The sequence below is a fragment of the Triticum urartu genome, chromosome 3 (assembly GCF_003073215.2).
Source record: "Triticum urartu cultivar G1812 chromosome 3, Tu2.1, whole genome shotgun sequence".
Taxonomy (NCBI): Eukaryota; Viridiplantae; Streptophyta; class Magnoliopsida; order Poales; family Poaceae; genus Triticum; species Triticum urartu.
The window spans coordinates 5212483-5237014 of NC_053024.1; the positions used below are offsets into that span (position 1 = coordinate 5212483).

General features: G+C 43.9%; 1 protein-coding gene, 2 long non-coding RNA genes and 1 pseudogene across 3 annotated transcripts; 2 read left to right on the top strand and 2 right to left on the bottom strand.

Annotated features, from left to right (window-relative positions):
- Positions 1 to 3969: 3969 nt before the first annotated feature.
- On the bottom strand, positions 3970 to 4861 carry LOC125546440 (annotated as a pseudogene).
- A 3217-nt stretch (positions 4862 to 8078) lies between these two features.
- On the bottom strand, positions 8079 to 8987 carry LOC125547520 (fasciclin-like arabinogalactan protein 3). Its single transcript, XM_048711359.1, has one exon. The coding sequence runs from the start codon at positions 8984 to 8986 to the stop codon at positions 8321 to 8323; it is 666 nt and encodes a 221-aa protein (XP_048567316.1). The 5' UTR covers position 8987; the 3' UTR covers positions 8079 to 8320.
- A 7059-nt stretch (positions 8988 to 16046) lies between these two features.
- Positions 16047 to 16543, top strand: LOC125547521. The gene is made up of 2 exons (XR_007300697.1): positions 16047 to 16148; positions 16215 to 16543. It is a non-coding gene; the product is annotated as an uncharacterized LOC125547521 (long non-coding RNA).
- Positions 16544 to 20186: 3643 nt separating this feature from the next.
- Positions 20187 to 20715, top strand: LOC125547522. The gene is made up of 2 exons (XR_007300698.1): positions 20187 to 20337; positions 20424 to 20715. It is a non-coding gene; the product is annotated as an uncharacterized LOC125547522 (long non-coding RNA).
- Positions 20716 to 24532: the final 3817 nt, after the last annotated feature.

Below are 24532 nucleotides of genomic sequence, written 5' to 3' on the forward strand. Positions count from 1 at the left end.
ATGGAAAGTTTTCTATATGAAACATTACTATTAAACAATATATGCTACACCTTTTTGTGTGTCCTGCGTGATTATAATTTTTAGTCCACATTTTTTATATCTTCATGTATGTAGTAAAAATACCTTACAAAATTAATCCACATTTTTTCTGCTAATGTTCTTGAAAATCATAAGTAAATTCTACCTCGTTCCCACTCGTCAAATAATACCAGCAGATTTAATCCACATATTTTACCACAGCAACTTAAAATATAACACCATGGTAATTTTTATTAATTAAAGCATGAAATTTTTTATAAACTAGAGTATAGCTAAGACATGCCATATTTTTGACGACGTAGAAACATATACCACAAGGCAATGTGTATTATGAAGGAAATATGCCCTAGAGGCAATAATAAAGTTATTATTTATTTCCTTATATCATGATAAATGTTTATTATTCATGCTAGAATTGTATTAACCGGAAACATGATACATGTGTGAATACATAGACAAATAGAGTGTCACTAGTATGCCTCTACTTGACTAGCTCGTTGATCAAAGATGGTTATGTTTCCTAGCCATAGACAAAGAGTTGTCATTTGATTAATGGGATCACATCATTAGGAGAATGATGTGATTGACTTGACCCATTCCGTTAGCTTAGCACTTGATCGTTTAGTTTGTTGCTATTGCTTTCTTCATAACTTATACATGTTCCTATGACTATGAGATTATGCAACTCCCGTTTACCGGAGGAACACTTTGTGTGCTACCAAACGTCACAACGTAACTGGGTGATTATAAAGATGCTCTACAGGTGTCTCCAAAGGTACTTGTTGGGTTGTTGTATTTCGAGATTAGGATTTGTCACTCCGATTGTTGGAGAGGTATCTCTGGGCCCTCTCGGTAATACACATCACTTAAGCCTTGCAAGCAATGCAACTAAATGAGTTAGTTGCGGAATGATGTATTACAGAACGAGTAAAGAGACTTGCCGGTAACGAGATTGAACTAGGTATTGAGATACCGACGATCGAATCTTGGGCAAGTAACATACCGGTGACAAAGGGAACAACGTATGTTGTTATGCGGTCTGACCGATAAAGATCTTCGTAGAATATGTAGGAGCCAATATGGGCATCCAGGTCCCGCTATTGGTTATTGACCAGAGAGGTGTCTCGGTCATGTCTACATACTTCTCGAACCCGTAGGGTCCGCACGCTTAAAGTTCGTTGACGATATAGTACTATGAGTTATGTATGTTGGTGACTGAATGTTGTTCGGAGTCCGGGATGAGATCATGCACACGACGAGGAACTCCGGAATGGTCCGGAGATAAAGTTTGATATATGGGATAATAGTGTTTGGTCACCGGAAGGGTTCCGGAATTCACCGGAAGGGGTTCCGAATGTTTCCCGAAATGTTTGGGTACGAGAACACTTTATTTGGGCCAAAGGGGAAAGCCCACAAGGTTTTTGGAAAAGAGCAAAAGGAAGTTTTGCGGAGTCCAGGGGCCAGACGCCAGGTCCCTGGCGTTTGGGTCCAGACACCGGGAACCCTGGCGTCTGGCCCTGGAGTCCGAGAAGGACTCTTACCTTTCGGATGAAACCGACTTTGTGGAGGCTTTTACTCCAAGTTTCGACCCCAAGGCTCAACATATAAATAGAGGGGTAGGGCTAGCACCCAAGACACATCAAGAAACACCAAGCCGTGTGCCGGCAACCCCGTCCCCACTAGTTTATCCTCCGTCCTAGTTTTCGTAGAGCTTAGGCGAAGTCCTGCGGAGATTGTTCTTTACCAACACCGTCACCACGCCGTCGTGCTGCCGGAACTCATCTACTACTTCGCCCCTCTTGCTGGATCGAGAAGGCGAGGACGTCACCGAGCCGAACGTGTGCAGAACTCGGAGATGCCGTTCTTTCGGTACTTGGATCGGTCGGATCGTGAAGATGTACGACTGCATCAACCGCGTTGATATAACGCTTCCGCGAACGGTCTACGAGGGTACGTAGACAACACTCTCCTCTCTCGTTGCTATGCATCACCATGATCTTGCGTGTGCGTATGAAAAAAACAGAAAACACGTTTTTTTTCCGTTTCCGAAAGGCACGGCCGTGACTCTTGCTAAAGCACAACCGTGCCTCTCGCGGAAGAAAAACCGTGACTTTCGCGAAAGGAAAAAAAAAAGAAAACCTGCTTTTTCGCGCAAAAAAAAATTTCGAATTTTTTTTATCGAAAAGGTAAGAAAGACCAGGGGAAAACCAAAACGTCGAAAAAACCCGGAAAAAAACGTTTAAAAAGCCGAAAACACGTGCGGAAAAATAAAAAAACAAAATCCGAAGGAAGCGTCCAGAGTGCGACACGTGGTAAATGGCTGAAAACGCATCAAGTGATGCTGATCATTGTAAGGCTCCCGAAGGAGCGCTCGTTAACTAGTTGCTCCCTCATTTGATAGATCGACCCTACCCAGCTAACGGTTTGTTCGATACAGGAGCCCCGCATGCAGACGGAACGTTTGGGAGATATCAGGGTCCATAAATAAAGTAACAACACAAGCATTTGTCTCAAAAAAGAAGGCAGTTGTTACATTCTTCCTCCATCGACTGCCTTTGCACCCGTAAAAAAGAAAATAAAAACGCGCACGCTGCACCAGGAGGCGCGCCCCAATCTCTAGTTGTACTCGGTTCACTTCACTAATAATCATAGGATACTGGAAACACAAAATTAGTACAGTAGCAGAAAAAAAGGAGGACGTATGAAGCCTTGGCATTAAGATAAAATCCAAACTTATGCAGGCATGGTTCAACGGGAGCGTCCAGCAGGGCCACCTTGTTGGAACCGTTCTCTCACACGGATGGATGGAGGTAAAAGAAGGAGGAGCACGCAGTACACTGGAGTTTCATCCGGCTTCACAGCCCCGTTACTATTCAGAGCTCCAACTGCCTCACGGCTACAGGCACAAGCACAGCACTTAAGTAGAAGATGCACGCGCACAGCTCATCAACCACACCGGCCACTAATCTATGCACCTACGCAGGACCCGGCCTCACAACCGGCCACTAACCGCACGTACTCATCCATTCCTAAAAAAGCTCACCTAGCTAACTAACTCAGCCTTGCATGTAGGAGTAGCAAACTTGGCCAGCACACTCGCCAACGGCCTGCTCTACGTGCCAGACTGAGTACACACGCTACACACATATGCCACGTTGTTGCGTCCCGCACGTCCCGTCCGTCCCGCGCGCCACCGACGCGCCCGACGGTATCAGTGTGTCCCGCCCGTCCCGCGCGCATCCGACGCGCCCGATGAGCCCGACCACACATGCCGTGGCTTATTCCAACACACACCCCCTAAGCCACGACCTAGAGGAGTCCGTCGTTGTCGACGTTGTAGCCGCCACCACCCTGATGTCGCTGCCAAGCCTGCCACCGTGCCGCCGCGCCCTTCGCGCGCAGTCCCCACGTCCCCGCGCTCCCGCCGCGCACGTACGCGATCTGCGCAACCAGGTCCAGCGCCTCGACGCGGTCCACTCCCGCGGTCCCGACGCGCCCGACGCGTCTGGTGCGCACCCATAACACGCACCGGTCGCGCCCGGCTCGCCGCCGCGCTTATTGCCCTGCACCGTTGCGCCGTCAACCGCAGCGCAGCGCCTCCACGGTCGTCGCGCCGAGCCGCCGCGGCCTCTGCGACACCACGCAGGTCCTCCGCGACCTCCTCGTCTCCGCGAACGCCGCTGCTCGTCGTGCGCACGGCATCACGCCACACCGCCGTGGACTCGCCGCGCGTTGCCGATGCCACGCGCTCGCCGCGCGCCCGGCATCACGCCACACCGCCGTGGACTCGCCGCGCGATGCCGACGCCACGCGCTCGCCGTGCACCGTTGCCAAGACCTTTATATCCGCCGCGCACCGCGGGCAGCGCGGAGGCCGCCGCGCGCCACGGCCGTTGTAGCTTATTCCAACACACCTTACTCAATTCTCAGATCAGGCAGTTGGAGCAGCGGCGGTGGCCCCTTCCTCAGCGGACATGTTTTTGATCTTGCCCTTGCCCTTGGGCCTGCCAGCGGCGACAGCGCCGGCGAAGCCGGGGCCGAGTAGCTTGGGACACAAGAGCGGCGCGCTGATCCCCATGATGGAGACCGTAAAGGGGCGCGCAACGACGACCTTGAAGAGCTTGGCGACACTTTCGGCGCCTGGGGAGCGTAGGTACATCTGGCCGTCCTTGTCCATGGAATAGTCGATGGTGCCTTGTCCTTATCCATGTTGGAGAGCATGATCTCCAGCTTGGCAACATTGGACTTCATCTCGCCCAGCTGGATGGGGTCAAAATACTTGATGAGCACATGATGCAGGAGGATTGTCCGCTGCTTTGCGGCCGGCACCGCCACGAGTGGCTTTATGGCCTTCTCGGGGACGACCAGCACGGACGCCGCCTTGAGCCGGCTCACGTCATCACTACTAGGGAAAAGCCTAGCAGTAGCGCGGGTTTTGGATGTATCAGTAGCGCGGGGCGCCAGCGCTACTAATACGGCGCCACAGCTAACTTGTAGCAGTAGCGCGTGTTGACACGTGCTACTGCTATACATGGTTAGCTGTAGCGTGCGTTGCAGTACAACGCTATTGCTAATTATCTGTAGCGGGTCTTATACCCCGCGCTACTACTATTACATTCCAAAGAAAAAGATATCTCGATCCCGTGCGTGTTGTTAATGGCAACAGTTGTTCGATCCAGCAATGGTTGGGGTCGCCGGAGGCATGAACGAGCAGCGGCAGACCAGATCTGGCAGTGGCTGTTGCAGGAGGGCCTGTTTCCATGGAAGAGCAAGGCAGCAGCGTGGGGCTCCTCTTCCCGACCATGCCAGATATGGTCGTCCATGGCGACTACCTGCACGGGCATGGACATGGGATTGTGAGTCAAACCAAAGGGAGAGAGAGAGAGAGAGAGAGAAAGAAAAGCGAGGGAGAGAGGAAGGAGATGGAGGGAGTAGCGGGGCTGGTCACCGGTGGTTAGGTCTCCAGCGTGGTGGCGCGAGGCGGCGGCCTCCTAGACGCCGGTGGAAGACCGGCGTGCTCCTAGACACCAGTGGCGCGAGGCGGCGCCCTCTTTCGGTGCCATGGAGGAGGAGGGGCGCATGGGCAAGAGGTCAATATGAGAACGTATGGAGAGAGAGAGAGAGGAGAGAGTGGCGGAAGAGAGGAGGGATTTGGGGGAGGGGAGGACGGATGGGGAAAAGATGGTGGGTGTGGATTAGCAGTAGCGCGGTACATAAAACGCGCTGCTGCTAAGAAAGTAGCAGCAGCGCGCTTTCAGTACAAGCGCTACAGCTAACCGGGGCCAAAAGTGTGCCTGATTTGAAAATTAGCAGCAGCGACCTCAGAAAAACCGCGCTACTGCTACAGCTATAGCAGTAGCGCGGCTGGCGGCACCGCGCTGCTGCTAAATGGAGTTGGGTGGGCACTATCGGTCGATATTTGTAGCAGCGCGGGTTACGCCGAGCGCGCTACTGCTAAGCACTTGTCAGTAGCGGGTTTTCCACACCCGCGCTACTGCTAACTAGTAGCAGTGCTCCTTTTTGAGCCGTGCTGCTGCTAAGATTCTGTGTATAGAGTTTTCCCTAGTAGTGCATCCGTGACCTTTATCTCCTTCAGGAGCCACGGGAAGGTCGCATAAAGCCACTCTTGGCGGTGCCGACCTTTGTATCATGGCAGAAATAATTTATATACATGGCATTTTTCTTATACAAAGAATGACAATTATAAGGAAAAATAGAATGGAAATTTTAAATATGCATCTACCATGGCAACTTTGTTCATATTTTCAATACGCCACTACAATGTACATACATGGCATTTTTCTTACACAAATCATGACAATTATAAGAAAAAATTAGAATGGAAATTTTTTAATATGCATCTACCATGGCAACTTTGTTCATACACTTCCCTCTATTAGCTAGCTAACACAATATATGAAACCACTAAATTAACCCTTCAAAACCCCCTAACCCCCCCCCCTTCAAAAAAAAAACATAACCCGCTGCTCCTGCCAGCTCCTGACGCGTGGATGCCTTTTGGTCCTGGTTGGTGTTACCAACCGGGACTAGAGGTCCTCTGCCTAGGCGCCCCGCAACGGCCACGTGGAACCCTTTCTGTCCCGGTTCGTAAGCGAACCAAGATTAATGGTTTTGGGCTTTAGTCCCGACCCTTTAGTTCCGATTCCAGAACCGGGGCTAAAGGGCCTCTGGAACCGGGGCTAATGGGCCGTTTTCTACTAGTGTGTCTAGTTCATTAACCATGTCATAGCAAAAAAGTTATGTAGATTAAGATATGCCAAAATTTTCAAAAATGCATGCCTCATACATCAAATCAAGATTTGAGATATTTCATGGAATTTATCACATGACAAACATGTATGAAAATTTGATGTTCATAACATTTTATCCTTTTTAAGAGTAGGGAAAATTTTACTTTGTGGCATGGCAAATTAACCTATTTCCATGGCAAGTTTACTTTTATTGCCATGAAAAGTTTTTCCTTTTTTTTATTTTCCATGGAAAATTTATCTTTACCATATATGGGAATTTTTAATTTAATTGCTCATGAAAAATTTACCTTTTTTGCCATGGAAAATTTACTTATAGTGCCCTGTAAATTTAATTTACATCCATGAAAATTTTAGTTTCATCGTTTGTGGGATTCTTTGCATGCATGGGACCACGTTAATTTTTCTATATGAAACATGAAAAATTACTATTAAACAATATATGGTACACTTTTTTGTGTTCTACGTGATGGCAATTTTTAATCCACATATTTTGTGCCTTCATGTACGTTGTCAAACACCTTACAAAAATAATCCACATTTTCTGTGCTAATGTTTTTAAAATCATAGGTAAATTCTAACTCGCCCCACCCGTGAAATAATACCTGAAGATTTAATCCTCATGTTTTACCACGACAACTTAAAATACACCACCATGGTAATTTTTATTAATTAAAGCATGAAAAACTTTATAAACTAGAGTATGGCCAACACAAGGTAGAAACATATACCACAAGGCCAATGCATATTATATCCTCACCAAATTGCTATGCGTTACATATTTTTGCGTATTTTTTCCTCTGCATTTTTTTGTGGTCTCAACAGTTTTAGGATGCGGTGTTTTGAATCTACAGTAAGACATGGCAAATACTAGGTTTTCCTAGTCGTGCCAGTGCAAGAGGGACATCTTTTCGGCCAGCGTTAATAAGGCTTGTTTTTTGGGCTACTACTTGGCACGTTTTTGGCCCAGCGTTGGATTGATGCAACCTCTATTAGTGAGCGATGGGGTGTTTGGTCACGCTGTTCGATTGATCGACCCTACCCAGCCAACGGTTGGTTCGGTACAGGAGATATCAGGGTCCATAAAATCAAATTAACATCACAAGCAGTTGTCTCAAAAAATAAGGCAGTTGTTACATTCTTCCTCGATTGACTGCCTTTGCACCCAAAAAAATGCGCACACTGCACAGGATGCGCGCCCCAACCTCTAGTTGTACTTGGTTCACTTGACTCATAATCATAGGAAACTGGAAACACAAAGTTAATACAGTAGCAGAAAAAAGAAGATGTATGGAGCCTTGACATTAAGATAAAATCCAAAGTTGTGCACGCATGGTTCAACGGGGCGTCCTGGAGGGCCACCTTAACCAGCACCTTCAGCTCCAAATATAAAATGCTCGATGGGAGGGGTATGTCACGTTGGGGGATCGCGCTGGAGGGTTTCGCCTAGCAAACGAAATCGTTCAATGGAGCTGCGGATAAGCTAGCAAAAGTAGGATTAGGTGATGGGAGGTGTAATGTGTGGTGGACGGTGCCACCTGATTGTATCCTTCAGACAATCTCAGAAGAGATTCCTAGCTTTACTTGAGTAATAAAGCTACATTGATCCTCAAAAAAAGAAAGACGGTGTGTTCGGTATTCCCTAAAAAAACTGTGTGTTCGGTACAGGAGCCCCGCAGACGGAACGTTCGGGAGATACCAGGGTCCATAAAAAAAGCAACAACAAAAGTAGTTGTCTCAAAAAGAAGGCAGTTGTTACATTCTTCCTCGATCTGACTGCCTTTGCACCAAACAAGAAAAAAAAAAACACGCACGCTGCACAGGAGGTGCGCCCCAACCTCTAGTAGTACTGCGATTCACTTCACTAATAATCATAGGATACTGGAAACACAAAATTAGTACAGTAGCAGAAAAGAAGAAGATGTATGAAGCCTTGGCATTAAGATAAAATCCAAAGTTGTGCGCGCATGGTTCAACGGGGGACCTGCAGGGCCACCTTACTCAATTCTCAGATCAGGCAGTTGGAGCCGCGGCGGTGGCCCCTTCCTCAGCGGACATGGTTTTGATCTTGCCCTTGCCCTTGCCCTTGGGCCTGCCAGCGGCAGCGCCGGCGGCGCCAGGGCCGAGTAGCTTGGGGCACAAGAGCGGCGCGCTGATCTCCATGATGGAGATGGTGAAGGGGCGCGCGGCGACGACCTTGACGAGCTTGGCGACACTGTCGGCGCCTGGGGAGCGTAGGTACATCTGGCCGTCCTTGTCCTTGGAGTAGTCGATGGTGCCCATGTCCTCATCCGTGTTGGAGAGCATGGTCTGGAGCTTGGCAACGTTGGTCTTCATCTCGCCCAGCTGGATGGGGTCGAAATACTTGATGAGCACATGATGCAGGAGGATCGTCCTCTGCTTGGCGGCCGGCACCGCCAAGAGTGGCTTCACGGTCTTCTCAGTGACGACCAGCACGGAAGCCGACTTGAGGCGGCTCACGTCATCGGCGACCTTTGTCTCCTTCAGGAGCCTCAGGAAGGTCGCGTACTGGGGCTTTCCGGCGAGCAGCTGTACCACATCGATGGCAGCCAGCGACGCTGGCGTCGCCGCGGCGAGCAGGAGGATTGCGACAAGGACTTTGGACGCCATCGTGGTTGATTGTGGATATGATGGTGATGATCTAGATGTATGGCTCATTATAAAGAATGGGGTTGCAGCTATATTTGTGGAAGAGGTTGTTTCCTCCAAACATTCTGCGGACGGCCAGGCATTGGTTCCGGGTAATTTCACACCCTGGTTTCTATTAATGGAAATCGAAGGTGAGGCCTCTCTTTCTTCAAAATAAATAAATATGCATTGGATCTCATATTGTGGCCACTTCACATCTATACCCCGGTTCTCCGTCCTTTACGTGTTTATTTATAGCTATTACTAAAGAAGGGGATGTGGACTTGGAGTTTTAATCTAGTTCAAGATTTTATATTGCATTTCTATGCGGTTCAAGATTTTGTATTTGCATTTCCATATCCTTTATCACTTCTATATTGATGTACTACATTATTCCTGATTATTATTTTTAATTTTTTGGTACGATTATTTTTTAAAAACTACTCCCTCTGTAAACTAATATAAGAGTGTTTAGATTACTACTTTAGTATTCTAAACGCTCTTATATTAGTTTACAGAGGTAGTAGAACTTAAGATTAGGGGATCCCATATTGCGGCCACATCACATCTATACACAGTTCTCCGTCCTTTACGTGTTTATTTATAGATGTTATTACCAAAGAAGGGGAGTGGACGTGGCGTTTTTATCTAATTCAAGATTATGTATTTGCATTTCTATGTGGTTCACGAATCTGTATTTGCATTTCTATATCGTTAGCACTTCTATAGTGCTGTACTACATTCGGTGGGACCATCCGTGAGCAGTGCATGCTGCAGGTGGGAGTTAAGGGGTGAACTTAAGGACACAACGATTCGGTGCCCAGGTGCATGAACAGTAAAATCAGTTGCAGCGTTAGCAGTGCAAACACGTCTTCCTAACGGAGCTAGCCGTTGTATGCAGCAAAGTGATCGGCCAAAGAACGACCATGCACACGGCCAAAGAGCAGTGTGTTACCATTAGCCTTGTTCTGCGTCACCATCGTGGTGTGGCAGAGCTGCACATGTAGCAGATGGGACAACGGCGAGCCATAAGGAGAGGCCTACATGCAGCACCGGTGAGTTGTCCATCCCTACAGAGCGGAGCTGAACGACATACGTGAAAGGGAACCGCGTGGCGGCAACTACAAAGACGGCAGGGCGGCGGTGTGCGTCGGAGACGAATATTTTTTGTGGAGGAAGGGGAGTCGTTGAGAATAGCACGGAAGAAGATAATGACATGCGATGCCATTCTTTTCATCTGCGAAGATTTTAAAAAGAGGTCCTAGGTCCTTTTTATAATATAGAAGAAAACAGTGTATGAGAGGATGTGGAGGACGAGCTCGCATGCTCCTGGTTTGTAGACCAATGGAACAAGGTCACGTGGTGGCAGTAATTATGGACGGTGAAAATACTAGTTTGCATAGGGAGCCGGGAAAGGTACAGAAAGGGTTGTGGGCCACTATGTTCCTGACGGAGTTAACCAACGCCGTGAGGGCAGCAGCGATGATTTTTGCTAAAAAAAGCAGCAATGATAGGACGCGAACGCTCCCTTCACCGGCGTGTGGCAGGAAAACAAAAGCGTGTGGCAGGACCAGTGTGATCTATGGAATATAGTGTTCCATCTCAAAAAAAAAGCGTGTGGCAGGAAAACAAAAAGAAATCTCTTTTTTTGCGGAGTAATTGAATAACTAATTGATCTTAAACTTGCCATGGACCAGGAAAAAGTTTATTGCCATGTGTGAAAACAAATTTCACATGTAAAAATGTAGCCATGATGGTAAAAAACTCTGTATGTTCTTTCTGCGTCTAAAACTTGACATGCTACATACAATTATTTTTTTGGCGAAAGATACATTTGATAAATTTGCCGTGATATAACAACGATTTTACCAAAAAAAAACACTTGAAAAATTGCCATGTGTATGTACAAAAAACATGCAAGTTAAAATTGCCATTATCCATGGCAACTTTGAGAGAAAATGTTCTATAGGTCATGAAAAACTTAGAAAAAATAATATTCCTAGATCATGGTAACTTATGGGGAAAATGTAATAGGCACTTCCCGCAAAAAAAATGTAATAGGCACACGGCAAATTTAGGAATTTTGTTCTTTAAAAGGATGGCAAATTTAGGAACTTGTCATAGGCACATGGCAAGTATAGGGATGTTATTTCTCTAAAAAAAAGCATGGCAACTACTGTAATTTTCCATGGGCACATGACAAATTTAGGGGATTTTTTTTCTTGAAATCCATGGCGAATTTGAAATTTTCGTCATGTGAACATGGAAAATTTAAAGAATTTTGTTCTTTGAAAAGATGGCAAATTTAGGAAATCTTCCATGGGCACATGGTAGTGTATGAATTAATTTCTCAAAAATATGTCATATATTTATTAATTTGCCATGCTACAGAAAAGAAATTTATTACTTTTCCATCCTACAGAAGAGAAATTTGTCTACTAGAAATAAACGTATAAAATGGCACACACATGCATGTTCTAAGAAGAAAAATATTCCGATTATTAATTACTTAAGTACTTTAGAATAAAAAATTTGCCATTGTTACACACACCACAGGTATCACACCCCCCCCCGCGCGCGCGCACACACACACAAATACATTTAGGTACAAAAAATTATACGTGTGAATCTTTGTCAAATATTGAGTTTGGATTTCCGTGGGACAATGAAAAAAAATCTTCTACAAACCATGTCACATTGTATAAGAAGAAAAAAAAAGATCAAATTTCAACATGTTGTAACATATAAATAAGATAAAGGTGCACGTCTAATACATTTTACTTTGCATGACATGATTGTACATAGAATGTATATATGAAAGTCTCTACAATGGAAGGAAAAGAGAGTGAACATTAAATCGGTCCAGGACGTCGTCACCACATCCGGCAAACGTCCGTCCACTGTGCATGCGGGTCCCATCAGCCCTACAGGATCAAGTATCAGGATTTTAAAAGAACAGACACAGTTGACAGAACCTGACGCAGCCCATATCCATATGCGAACGAGCGCCCAGCGATTCCGAGACCACGCGAGCTCGTCCACTCTTGTGAATTTTCGATGAGAGGAGATTTTTTCACACTGGCTTACTTGCATCTGTGACTTATAAATAATAATTTTATTATTATGTCGGATGTATGGGAGGAGATTTGTGGCACCTGCGGGGCCATTGCTCCCACATTTAGGGCTGTTGTAGACTGCTCATCCACCTCATGATTCAGAAAGGTGAAAAGATTATGTGCATGGTGTTAAAATATATTGCCCGTCTCCTTCCATCAGTTCAGACTTTTGAATGAGTTGGATGAAGCATTAATTCAATATTGTATCAGAGCCCAGAGGTCTTTAGTTCAAGACCCTGCTAATGCAGTATTAAATAAAAATGATTATGCGGCCTACATCGATCACACGTCTAAGGACTAAAATAGCCTAGACCTGAGGGGAGGTGTTGAAATATATTGCCCGCCTCACACCATCACTTCGGATTTTTGAATGAGTTGACTGTAGCATGAATTAAATACATGACTTAGCCCTTGATTACTATGGGAGCGACCTATGCACGCAAGCTTTTGTTAGGCATTGCATGCTCCATCCATCCTATCTCTCATGTTTTTTCATTTGACTTTCAATTTATTATATATTTGAGCTGAAAGTTTAATTTATGTTGTGTTTGCATATTCATGATCCTTGTGATGAGGGCTTTGAAATATGATCACTTTTGAATAATCTATGACAATTTTTAATTTGAACCAAGCCTCAAACTATTAAAACTTGATAAGAACGAATGATCCAGCAACAGAGGCGGTCGCTCGTAGGCAGGCGGACCAGACGGGCCTTGGAACATGTGTCACTGTCACACACTCTCCATGCCACCACCCTGCCTCCCGTGGTAGGAGAGGAATAACCTAGTGGTGCCGCTGCTACGGAGCCACCGCCTGCACCTCAACACGACACCCGAAGAACTCGCTGCACCTCTGCCACCACCAGCCCCTCTAGCACCGGGAGAGAGAGCCCTGCTGCTATCTATCGCTGGAAGGGGCTTTCCCACATCCTTCGGCTCCGGCAAGGGAGTAATGGGGGAGGATTTTTGCTCGGTGGCAGTTACAGTTTCGCTGCCCTAGTTGCCCTTGGCAGTGTAGATGTTTTGTGTTCTTTTTATTTTGGAAATGATATATAGCAAACGTCCCACAGGAGCGTTATTTTTTTGAGTGAACGGTCTATGGGACAACCGATCCCTGAGTGTGAATCTCAATGTGGTGATACGGGGCTATCGTGGTGGTGCAATGTTTGCTCAAAATCACCCCCGTGAGAGAACGATACAAATATTTGTGCTATTATTATTTTTGAGCGAATGAGATCGTGTGTGGCATTGCATTCTTCCGTGATGTAGCATCGCAATTGTTGAAAGCATGTGTGGCAATTTCTCCATGTAGCACGACATTTTTCCTGCTTGTAGCATGACAATCCACACTATTGTTGCTCCATGACAAATCTTTTTACTGCAACATGGCAATCGTTTTTTGTTAGCATGGCGATTCATGAACATATCGATAATTTTCTCTGCTATAGCATTGGCACTTATCTCTCTTATAGTACGACAAATCCAGCACTGCTATCAATGATCATGTGACAAACTTTCGATGTTGTACCATGTCACTTTCCTTGCTGCAACATTTGCCATATTATACTATCTATAAGAGGTAAATACATGGGCAGTCATAAAATTTGAATACACGGGCAGTCATAAAATTTGCACGTGACGGTCAGTTTGGTGCATAAACTTGTAAAATACATGTTTTTAGTCATCAAACTTGCGTGGGCGTGCACATACGATTCTTTCTACCGTAGCTGGGCGTATTACATGCATGCACGGCGTGCCAACATTACATGGGCTCTCATGTCAAAAAAAACATTACATGGGCCCGCTGTCAGTGGCTGAGGAGGTGAGTAATCCGCATGCATTTTTTTTCCAGAAAGCACCCTTGCATTTCATTTTTTACACAGAAAATTCTGAAATAAAACGGAAAAAAAGATGGATCAGTATGGATGGGATTTGACCACACCTGCAATTCGCATGCATATTGCCCGCCAATCGGCTAACTGACATTTGACGTTTGACGTCTAACGTGCACAATTAGCTTTATATATGAGGACCGTTCTAATTAAAATAGAAATCAAAACCAGAAAAGGGTTCGTGAAAAGGTGGAAGCCCCGGTTCGAACCATCCGGCAACAATGACACATGAAAAGATAAACACAATTTATTTTATGTATTTTGCTTTTGTTTTTTCTATGTAAGAAAACAACTTATATTCTAGATAAATTTTTTGGACAGATTGACCAGATTTGTCTATTGAATTTGAGTATTTTCCGGAATGAATGCATGCATTTTTTACGGACAAATCAACCAATTTCTGTTAGAGTATCTATAGCAGACCCCTTATATGCGGATCCTTATAGTGTGCTTACAGTTGTTCAGACAACTTTTTGGCGCAAAACCGTAAACTGGCGATTATTTTATGGGTCGGCGCGATATGAGGGATTTGCTAGAGATGCGCTTAGAATTCAAAAAAATACATTAGAAAATGTAGATAAAACAAAATATAGTACAAAATGAATGTATGTTTGCGGGCAAATCAACTAATTTTTTATTTGAAATCGAATACTTTTAAATGAAAAAACCTAGTTAAAATAAATTGTACTTTAGAATGAATGTAAATAATTTCCTTTGGACAAATCAAAAGAAATTTCTGTTTAAATTCGAATAACTTTAAACTTAAAAATCTTGATTAAAGAAAATATATGTCATAATGAATGTACATATTTTTTTGACAAATCAACCTTTTTAAGAATTTGAATAACCCAAACAAAAGATAATATAGTCCATAATGCATGTACATAAATTTCTTTTGAACAAATCAACAGAATTTTGTTTGAATTCGAATAATTTTAAATTGGAAAACTAGATTGAAAAATATAGGCCAGAATGAAGGTACGTAAATTGTCCAGACAAGTCAACTAAAAATTTGCTTGAATTCTAATAATTTTAATTTACAAAATCTAAAAAGCAAAATATAGTGCAGAATGAATGTCCATCATTTCCTTTCAGACAAATCAGCGGAAAATATGTTCGAATTTTAATAATTTAAATTTGAAAATGTTGAGAAAAGAAAATATAATTCTAAATGCGCACCTTTATTTAGCCTAAAGGATCTACACATTGGTAGTCCGTGTAAACAACAACGGTGGTGTGGTTGTTACAGCTAGTCGATGGTTCGAACTCACTCAGACCTATTTTCTAGTCCAAATTATTCACAACGCACACTGACAGGCAGGACCCAGCGGGATACTATTTAACATTACCTGTGTTGGAGGGCTTTTGTACGAAGTTTTAAAAAAACTTGAGGGTGTTTCTGTAAAAAATATCACATGCACAACGCTTCAGCCACTGACAATGGGCCCCGGCCACGCTGGCATGCCATGTAGGCAGTGAATACATCCGTGTACAGGAAATATGACCGTATTTGCACGTCCACGCAAGTTTGATGACCAGAAACACGTATTTTATAAGTTTATGCACTAAACTGACCGTCGCGTGCAAGTTTTATGACTCCTGGTGTATTTACCTCTATCTATAACATTATTAACATGGCAAAGTCTGCACATGGCATCGTTCGCTCGCAGGAGGCTCCAGAGCGAACAACATAGTTTACGAGAGGCTCCTAGAAAGCGCGATAATTTGTTCCACAGAAACTAGGGGAGCACGTTCTCTCCTAATTAAGGTCCTTTCTTTTTCACTTCAGCTATACCGTGACCGATGGGCCAATTAGTGGCGCGTCAGCTGAAAATGATGCTGTGGTGCCGAACTACGCGTCGACGGGTGATGCACGCTGCATGACTTGATAGTTGACTTCTCTGGTCAATAGATAAAAGACGAAAGAGGAAGATTTTTTCGTCACTATGGGCCACTGACGCTGTTCTCAAGCCAGCCGAACTTTTCCAAGGTTGACGGACGGCAGACTTTGACCCATAGTCTCCAAGACCGTACCACTACCGTCTCTTATAATACAAAGGCTAGTCACAACGTTGTACTATGCAGCTAGAGAGGATCATGGAGCGCTCTTCTTCTTCCATGGCACGCGGTGTTGCCCTCCTGGGACTCATCTGCTGTTGGTTAGCATGCTCGGCGGCGGCCCAAGGTAACTAATAAACCACTACTCGCAGCTCAGTTGCCGGATTAGGATGATGATTGATGATACATGCAGTTGTTCCGGACGGACGCCGTGAGCCAAGGACTCCGCCGTCGCCACTGCCCGGGAACCAGAACCCGGTGGAGGCTCCGGCCGAGATTGCGTCGCCACCACCGCCCTTGGAGACAACGGCGCTTGCGCCGCACCGCAAGACCCTGCAGCAGGCTGTTTCGAGCGTTCCTCATGTATGAAGCACCTGTCGCTCCGATATGTTCAGTTCTTGTCTATGCATGTACGATTCATGATGGTGCCAATTAAGCTAACAAATATAAGTCCACGGGACGTGTAATCTTACGTTCTTGGTGATGAGGATTGTTTGCTGTGTTGGCGACTGAAACTATTAATAACAGGCACAAAAATCGAACAGCCCAAGAAGTTCGGTGAGGCAGCCCAACTTGTAATTTTTTTTGTACACATTAAATAGCTAGAAGATCAAATTCGTTTAGACACTTTTGTTGCACCACATAAATATCCGAAAACTTCTAGGCACTGTTAGTACGAAAGTTCTTTTGACTTGCAAAGTTTAATGTATGGTCGATATAAGTCAAACTACGGCCAAATTGCGAAGGAAATTCGCACGCGCGCTCACTGGACTCACACAGTATCATACTCAAGAAGCTGGATCATAGCCAAAATATGGTAACTCATGTGCTTGCTTTCACCCATATAAAGGAAAATTTCAAGAATGGTGTGCCACATAGGATAAACAATTTTTTTAGGTGAAGATAGTGAACTAGCACGGGTCTTGATGCAAAGTCGGAAAATTAATCTTGTTAGAGGGTACACCTACATGGTGGTTCAAAAAAAATCTACTCTCACTTTCCCCCCATATTTTTGGTAACAGGCACATTTATTTTAATGTTCCTCAAACAAGAAAATATAAAAGAGGGACAGGGGGAGAAAAATAAACTACTAGTACTGCAATGACCATTGCAGTAACATGCTTACAAATAATCTGTACTACTTTATAAATAAATTGATCATATAGCTCATAACAAGTCATACTCGATAGGCCTTAGAAATTATCGATCCATCACCGAGAGATAAATACATCAAAACAAAAAACAAATCATCACCAACGAAACAATTCAACCAAACACATCATCAGAGCTCAAGTTTTTCACCCTTTCATGTCAGCATGAAAAATATTCAATCAACACTACCACGGGGATCCCGCAACCGCTTACCAAGCGCCCGCCCTTCGAGTCAGCACATAAGGAAAAATATCTGCAAGCGCAAATTAGCCCTATAAAAAGCATGATAAGTATTGTACCACCAATGCGTCGAAACAAATTTGAATGACATAGCCAGAAGAAGATTTATGATCAACATGATTCCATTTCTTTGATAAGAAACTAGCCTACTTTTCTCATCTTATTTTTTCCACATCACTATAAATATATTTTTCTTTGAACGAAGTGTATACACTCGGACTCTTGATAGAATGATGCAAGCAACCCATTTATTGTGAAGTTTTTAATTCAGTATCAAAGTTGATTTTTTTTATAAGAATAGGGCCTTAGTGGAAAATTGAATAAGACTACAACAATGACCACACTAGTGTATCACTTCCTCCCCGAAGGTGTTATCTGACAACGTCTTTGGTTCGTGCGAACTAGAGATGGGGAATGTGAGTTGAGGGGTGAGGAGATTAAAAGCCCTTTGATTGATTATAGGTAATGAGAGTTTAAGGGCCTGTTTGGTTCCAATAAGTCACCTGACTTATAAGTCAGGTGACTTAAAACCAGTGACTTATAAGTCACGTCTGTCTGGTGGTCACCTGACTTATAAGTCATCTGAGCACACCTTTCCATCTTGTTTTTTTTTATGTAAAGGTGGTGGAACCCATGCAAAAAGGGGTGACTTATAAGTTTTAAGTTGGGGTGGAGCAACTTATGACTTATAAGTTGGGGTGACTTATAAGTTAGGTCTGTTTGGCAAAATAAGTCACTTTTTTCACTTTTGAACTTATAAGTTGGTGACTTATTTGGAACCAAACAGGGCCTAAACTGGCAGGGGAATGGGAGTTGAGAGAGCCGATTCCCGATTTCTTTCCATGGTTAATTCATGACCAGTGGTTCATGATAGACTAATTCCCATAATATACCAAGCAAGGAAATGAGAGTAAAAATCTACTTCTGCTCCTAATCCCAACACAAACTCCCACCCCGCCCCCTACCCCAATGGTTACCGAACAGGGTGTGCAAATTGTGCTTTTGCATTCACTAGTTCGAGGGCAATCCTTTTATTTCTTCCATTGTCTGGTGCAAAATTCTCTTAATAATGTCTGTATTACCTACCCACAAAATTGAGAAAGCAAAGGACTGGTAGATTTTTGATAGGAGGAACCACTGCTTCATGACTATGACTAGGAGACTCTTGACTTAGTTGGTATATACAAGAGAAAAGCAGTCCAGATTTCCATGACTCCTTTTGTCCCTCATTCAATGTCGTCAAGCTGCATTTTCAAAGGTGCCCTTGTCGACGGATACCGATGGCAGACTTTGACCATGAATTAGAGTATATCTAGATGGTTGAGTCTCCAAGACAAAGAAAAGAGTGTAACCATCCCCAGTGTAGTACATTACCACTAACGTTCCCTATATATGATATAACTCAGAAGGAGAACAACTTAAGGTATGTGCCTCGTTAAAAAACAGGAAGCACTTGGTAGCACAGTCGTAAAATTTCTTATTCCGTATATTGTGATCTTGTCACATATTTGTTTTCCAAATGATCCCTTTATTCGATTTTATAGTTATGATTTGTCTAAACAAAAACACTACAATAACTATGATGCTATGCTGTGAATTTCGACTATGAGAAATGTCTAACAGCTCCCGGGTGCCCCTACACCCTCATGAACAATAAGTTCATAAAACATTGAAAAAACATCAAAAAAATCTGAAACTTTCAGGGATCAAAGATTATAAAAGGTTTGATGTGCCTGCAAAGTTTCAGCGAGAAATAACCTTCGTGGAGCCCTCACCAAAAAAACAAAATCACTACTAAAAAGGTACATAAACTTTGAACAATGATTTTGTTTTTTTATTTGAGTGCTCTTCGAATGTTATTTTTAGCTAAAAATTTGCAAGATCATCAAAAGTTTCATGATGTTCGATGTCCCAAAGTTTCAGATTTTTTTGCTTTTTTTTTTTCAATTTGTTTTGAATTTACTGTTCATAGAGGGTGTATGGGCACCCGGGTGCTGAAAATCATGTCTCTTTCGACTATTTACATGTTCAGTTCCTACAGAACCTGATTGGATAAGAGCACAATCTTCTGAGGTGAATCTGCATGACATCGTTTTAGAGCCAACTGTTTCCAACTATGTATAAGTAGTTGTTAACATAATGTGAAGCTGATGTGAGACATATTATTTCTACATATATTCTTTTTTCCTTCTAAGGTGTACAATATGGTTTTAATTTGGTTTTCTGTCTGGTTTCTTTCAGTCTTATAGGAATGAATTTATAGACGATTCACATAATGATTTAACATGCAAAGGTTGGGTGGCATGCTGCAAAGCCATGCCCAAAATCTAGTACTCACCCGTCCAAATTAATTGACGGAACCTTAATATAACTTTAGTACAAAGTTACGCTAAAGCTACGCCAATTAATTTTTATCGGAGGGAGTATATGGTATATTATGGCCTATACATTATTATAGTTCTATGTTTGTAGTGAAGTACGCCCTATTTTAGAGTTTGGCACACGACTTCTGATTTTGCCGGCTTACCTGCTGCTGCAAGCTGCTTGACTGGGAGACTCTTGACTTGGTAGGTCTAGTCTACTCAAGATCAAACAACAAGATCTTTCCACGACTACTCTGCCACAAATTTCTTGTCCTCAAGCTGCATTTCCACACGGCAGATTTTGACCATGAACTAGAGCAAGCATTCATATCTGCACAGTCAAGTCTCCATGACCAAGAAGAGAGCGCAAGTGCGTAGCCATCCCCTGTGTAGTTAGTACCGTTCCCTATTTAACATATGGCCCACAAAGTGAACAGTGTACGCACTGAGAAGCCGGCCAGGTGAATATGCACCGTTCTTCTTCCCTCGCATTCGCTATGGCGTTCCTAGGTATCGTTTACTGTTTCATGCCGTCGCCATGCTCAGCAGCGGTCCAAGAAGGTACGTAAAGAACTATGTGCATGCCATTTTTGTAAGGGAATTTTCTAAGATGAGGCGGCCGGAATGACGATTGATCATGTTCATAGGTGTAGCTGTTCTGGACGGATCCCGTACGCAAATCATTGGACCTCCGTCGCCGCGGTACGGGCCGCCGAGGCAGCCAGGCTATGAGCCCCCGGCCGCTGCCGCCACTTATGCCACACCGTAAGACCATGTAGGTGGCTGCTAAGGCCCCTCACGCATAAAGCAGGCCGAAAAATCAGAGTGTATACAGTGATAAATAAAATCCAGACGATTAACTACTGAGAAGTTGTGAAAGTTATGAATAAAGCTATGTTGTTATGTTCGTATGAATAAGCTATCAGTCATATAGGATAACATGTGTCTAATTGACTTGTCTGTGCTCTATACCCGAATCGTCTGTACACCTTCCATTGTATAATTTAGTCGGACACACGGTAGAGGTCTTTTTTCAAGTGCCTTTTGCCGAGTGAAGCACACATGAAAGTCTTCACCTAGCGAAGATCAATCTATTTTATTATTGAACTAAGATCAAGAGCACGTCAATTAATTGATTCTATTCACAATCATGTCAGTTGCTTCTATTCACAATCTACCGTGCATGAATTTAGAGGACGAAAAGATCCACCATTTTGGCAACTCTTCCATACAATTTCCTCAGAATGTCATGCATGGATGGCTCCCATGTGCATGGTCTTTCAAAGTTAGAAACACTCAGAAAAAAAATACAAAACTTAAAACAAAAACAAACTTTTTTCTAGGCAAGAGTGAATTAAGGGCATTGGTATCACCCTAAAAAATACATACAAAAATTGATGACTCAAATTGGCAAACAATAAGCAAAAAAATTGCATTGTTCCTTAATACGGAAAATAAGGTATAGTAAAGAGACTTTCACACAATAGTATGATGTGCACATAGGCCGCACAAAACTTGAGTGTGTATAATTTTATCTTATATCTAGCATTCACACTTGTCGTGGAGTTGACACGACAGATGTTCTAGAGCAAGGAGTTAGTCGTAGGGCCGTCGCACTAGGAAACTTAAAGGGGTTAATCGGGACAAAGGACACACAAGAGAGTTTTTATACTAGTTCGGCCCCTTACGATGAAGGTAAAAGTCTGCGTCTAGTTGGGATTGGTATTGCTGAACTTTCGATCTCCAAGGGGCTCAACTCGCCGGCTTGGTTATCGACTTGGTTGTTTCTTCCCCTAAGCCGTCACCGGGTCGTCCCCTTATATACATGGGTTGACGTCTGGTGGCCTACAGAGTCCCGGCCGGCTCATAACCGTGTCCGGCTCAGTGACTTCCTTTACATGTCTTTCTTTATAAGTCTTTCCTTACATACGGCGGTTTACAATATCGGGCCTTAAGCCGGCCCCAGGTCTTTGGGCCTTCTATATGTTTAATAAACTATCATCTTGAATGTATATTGGGCTTCTTATGTAACCCGCCATTAGGGTTGACCCGGCCCCTCCTGGGCGGGTCATACTGGTAGTAATATCCCCAACATTAGGCCCCAGGTTGAATTTGAACTTTGTTCTTTGTCAATCTTCAATACTTAGATGAAATCTATCTTCTGTCTGAAAAAACTCTGTAACCCGCCGTGACGTCATCTTTTGAAAACACAAAAAACTTTCATGACGTTATCTTCCAACGGATCTTTTATATTTAATGCTTCCCGAGAATCGAGGCGTCTATATAGCTGGATAACCATTATTTGGTTCTCCCTTGATTTTCGCGCCCGTCTGTTCGCATCTGCCCTTATAAATAGGCACGCGGCCGGTTTTTCTCATTCTCCCCTCTCCTTCATCTTCTTTCTCTCGCCATCTCAGCTACTGCTCGAGCTCCGCCGCCGCCGCAACGCTCATCCTCGTCCTCGAGCCTGGCCGCTACATCACCCTGAATTGTCCAGATAAACGGCGACGACCCTCTGCAGCGAATCCGCATCCGTAAGTCTTATCTTCTCAAACTTTTTAGATTTGCATTAGGGTTTGCGAGTTCATCGGTGTTCTTCACCGTTCTTCATGAACCTTCTTAGTAGTTCTTCCTCCGCAGCCGCTCTTGATCCAAAGAGGAGATATAACTCGCGCGGTAGTTGTTTTGCGTCCATTTTTGATAGCAGTAGATCCCTTTTTCCTGTATAGATGCTTCATTATAGCTGACGAACCCATTTGTACTAGATTTTTAGGTCTAGAATATTTTTCTTTTCAGAACGGCCATTTGATCCAAAATAATAATGACAGCTTGGTAAAACTTGTTTATGCCAATACTTAGCTGAATCTGCTTTTTGAAAAATTTTGTAGTCATGGCGGCTTACCGCTCCGGCTTTCTTTTCCTTATATGTCATTAGCCCTTAGTTAAGCCGCCATTACTTGTTTTACATCTTCGGCCTTTAACTGTTATCCTGACCATAAACTGAACCGGCATGTTGTTATTTCTTTTTCAATTCCTTGCACATCATGCTGTCAAAGACACCCACCATCTGTAATTGGGTCCCCTCAACCATAACTGAGGATCGTTTAAAAGAGTTCTTCCTCATTGGGTTTCTGCCCTCAAAAAGCATCATGTCTTATCATGCTCCTCACCCGGAAGAAGAACGACCCAATCCGAAAGACGGCGAAGTGATCGTCTTTACTGGCCACATGAACCGTGGCTTCTCACTGCCCGGTTCAAAGTTTTTCAGAGAAGCTCTTCACTTTTTCAAACTCCACCCTGAGGATATTGGGCCCAATTCCATATCCAATATTTGTAACTTCCAAGTGCTCTGTGAGGTATATCTTCAGCAAGAGCCGACTGTGGAGCTATTTAGAGATACTTCTATCTGAACCGGCAGAACGAGTGCACCAACGGCCTTAGCTTAGAACTTGGAGGCATCTCAATTCAGTGCCGTCAGGGTGCTTTCTTCCCTCTCATAGTTTTACCAAGTCACTCAAAGGACTGGAACCAAACTTGGTTTTACGGTCAGGACATCTCACCCGCCAACGAGAAGCCACTGCCGGGTTACCGCCCCGATCGTCTTGACTCCAAGTTCGCACTGCCAGATAAACTTACCGTTGCTGAACGCAAGAAGCTGCTTCCATCTATCAGAAGAATCAACGGTTTGTTGGGGAACGGTTTAACCAGAGTCGATCTAACCCACTGCTGGATCTCATGGCGGATTATTCCATTAAGTCGTCGTTCAAAATTGATGTATGAATATGGTGGAGACCCGGACGACTCTCTCCGTCATACCCCGGTTCAACTAACCGAGGAGGACATTGTCTCAATGTCAAACCTTCTGGTCAATGCGAAGTATGAAGATTGCAGTGTTGTTGGGTTAAATCCCTTCTATAAACTTAACCCGGTACCAAAAGTAAGGATATTCTGATCTTTCTTCCTTTGTATTTTGTCCAGCCGTATTGTTTATCACTGATCCGTCCTCTTGTCTTTGTAGGCCAACTCTGACTTTTGGAAAGTGAAATATGATCACGAAGCTGCCAAGAAGGCGAAACTCGCCGCCATGAACGCCAAGAAATCGACCCGGAGATCGAAGAAGAAAAAGAAGACCACTGCTGAAGATTTAATGAAACTTGATGACACGTCTGACTCGGAGGTAGCCCTTGATTCCCTTAGCCAATTTTTTAACAATCTTATTGACACTGATTCTTGCCAGGATGACACTGGGCCAGTCAGGCCGGGGAAGCAGAGGTAACTATCATTTCCTCCGACTCAGAGCCCTTACCAGGACACAAAGTTCGACGAGTGATCCGTAAATTAAGGTTTTCTAACCCCTTAGCTCACTTGGATCCCAACTTTCATTTGAAAAAGCAGCAACATGAAAGCCGCCGTGAAGTTGGGATTGAAGATGAACCGGCTATCGTCCTTCAACAGACCCCTCGGAAACGTCCGAACGAGGTTTACTTATTACTGTCTTTAACTCGTTTTAATGAATCCTGCTCCTTGTATTTCTTTTAACTCTTTTCTTTTTTTAGGAGGTGTCTCGTTCTTCAGGCGACTCATCACAAACACAATTTCCGGCTTTCAAGACTGCTCCTGGGTAATCAGAAATCCTCCTTTCTTCCGGGTTGCTCAATTGTATCTTTATGATGACAATCCTGCAATATTTTTCCTTAGTGGTCAGGCTAAATCCAACAAGACGAAGGCGGCTAAACCGGCGGAAGACCCACCAGTG

What these genes read in the sequence shown, in the direction of transcription:
- LOC125547520 (XM_048711359.1), bottom strand. Translation starts at nt 8,986, where the DNA reads ATGAGCCATACATCTAGATCATCACCATCATATCCACAATCAACCACG.